The sequence below is a fragment of the Priapulus caudatus genome, unplaced genomic scaffold (assembly GCF_000485595.1).
Source record: "Priapulus caudatus unplaced genomic scaffold, Priapulus_caudatus-5.0.1 Scaffold1830, whole genome shotgun sequence".
Taxonomy (NCBI): Eukaryota; Metazoa; Priapulida; class Priapulimorpha; order Priapulimorphida; family Priapulidae; genus Priapulus; species Priapulus caudatus.
The window spans coordinates 40,545-41,975 of NW_014578891.1; the positions used below are offsets into that span (position 1 = coordinate 40,545).

General features: G+C 54.4%; 1 protein-coding gene across 1 annotated transcript in view; it reads right to left on the reverse strand.

Annotated features, from left to right (window-relative positions):
- Positions 1-1,431, reverse strand: part of LOC106817693 — a gene marked incomplete in the record, with an annotated part of 16,019 nt that overhangs the window by 5,547 nt on the left and 9,041 nt on the right. Inside the window, 1 exon segment of the mRNA XM_014822380.1 lies at positions 281-1,296. Coding sequence (XP_014677866.1) covers positions 281-1,296 — 1,016 coding nt within the window.

A 1,431-nucleotide genomic window follows, 5' to 3' on the forward strand; every position in this document is an offset into this window, starting at 1 on the left:
GATGGATGGATGGATGGATGGATGGATAAATGGATGGATGGATGAATGGTTGGATGGATAGATGGATGGATGGATGGATGGATGGTTGGATGGATGGACGGATGGATTTATTGATAGATGGATGGATTGATTGATGGACGGATGGATCTATGTTGTATATAGAGAAAGAGAGATCGAGAGATATAAATAGATCGATCTATAATCATGATATATATATATAATGAAAATATCCGCTTGAAAATCGTGGAATAGAGAAGTGAATATAAACAAGGCAGGCTACCTTCATGTACGCCTCTGAGTAGGACACGACACGCACGCACGTGCCCGCAGGCGTCTGCTGAATATCGTTGCTAGTGGCAACGGCTGCGGCCGGCTCGCTGGCGTTTCCGGCGAAGTAGTAAGGAACGGGTGATTCGGGCGCCACTTGTTTCACGTCGCTCAAGTACGTCATCGACCTGTCTGCTTCCGGGTCCGCTGAGATGCCAGTGCCCCTGGTGGTGGTATCGCGAGCCTCTCTCGTGTATGTCGTCGATCGGTCGGCTTCAGTCTCTGCTGTGCTAGCAGCGCCCCTGGTGGCGGCGTCCTTTGTAGCAGCGCCCCTGGTGGCCGGTGCAGAGTTTTTGTCGCCAAAGGTGAGGACGGTTCTGAACACGCGCGGTTGGCTTTTCTCTTCGGAATCTTCCCCGCCTACGTTCCGAAGTTCCTCCGTGTGTTCCTCCGTGTGTTGCTCCGTGTGTTCTTCCATGTGTTCCTCCGTGTGTTCCTCCGTGTGTTCCCGCGTGTGTTCCCGCGTGTGTTCCCGACCCTGGCTGCTGCTGCTGCTGCCTACGCGCTCTTCAGTGCGCGCTACCTTGCTCGCAACCTGCGTCTCTTCCTTCCAGCCCGTACCACCGCTCTCCCGCGCGCGCTCTGACCCGCGTGACGTCACCGGAGTCGCTCCTCGTATCTCGTACACCCAGTCTATGTCGCCCTCCGACCGCGTAGCCTCCTCGCCGACAGGTGGCGCCCTGTTGGACGTCGGTCCGTTGGTCGTCGGCGGCGAGCCGTAGCGCGTTGACGTGCATCTGTTGTCGTCACCGGTGACGTCACCGGAGGTCGCATCGTCGACGGATTCGCTGCGGGTTTTCAGTTTCTGGAAGGCTTTCTGTAGTTCTGAGTCAGCGAGCGGGGGTTGTCCTGCTTCAGGGAAAACAGAATCATCTGCGGAGCTGTGTCGCGACACCGGCTTCAGTTTAAACTGTCCGATAGGTGGCGCTAGCTGAGCTTCTTCCGATTCCATCTTCTTTATCTGTTCGGCTGAGGAAAGAAAAAGTGCGGTAAAAATTACTCTCTTTCTCTTTCTCCCCTTCTCTCCTGATACTTGGTATACGGCAAATATAATGTGTGTATGTATGTGTGTGTGTGAGTGTGTGTGTGTGTGTGTGTGTGTGT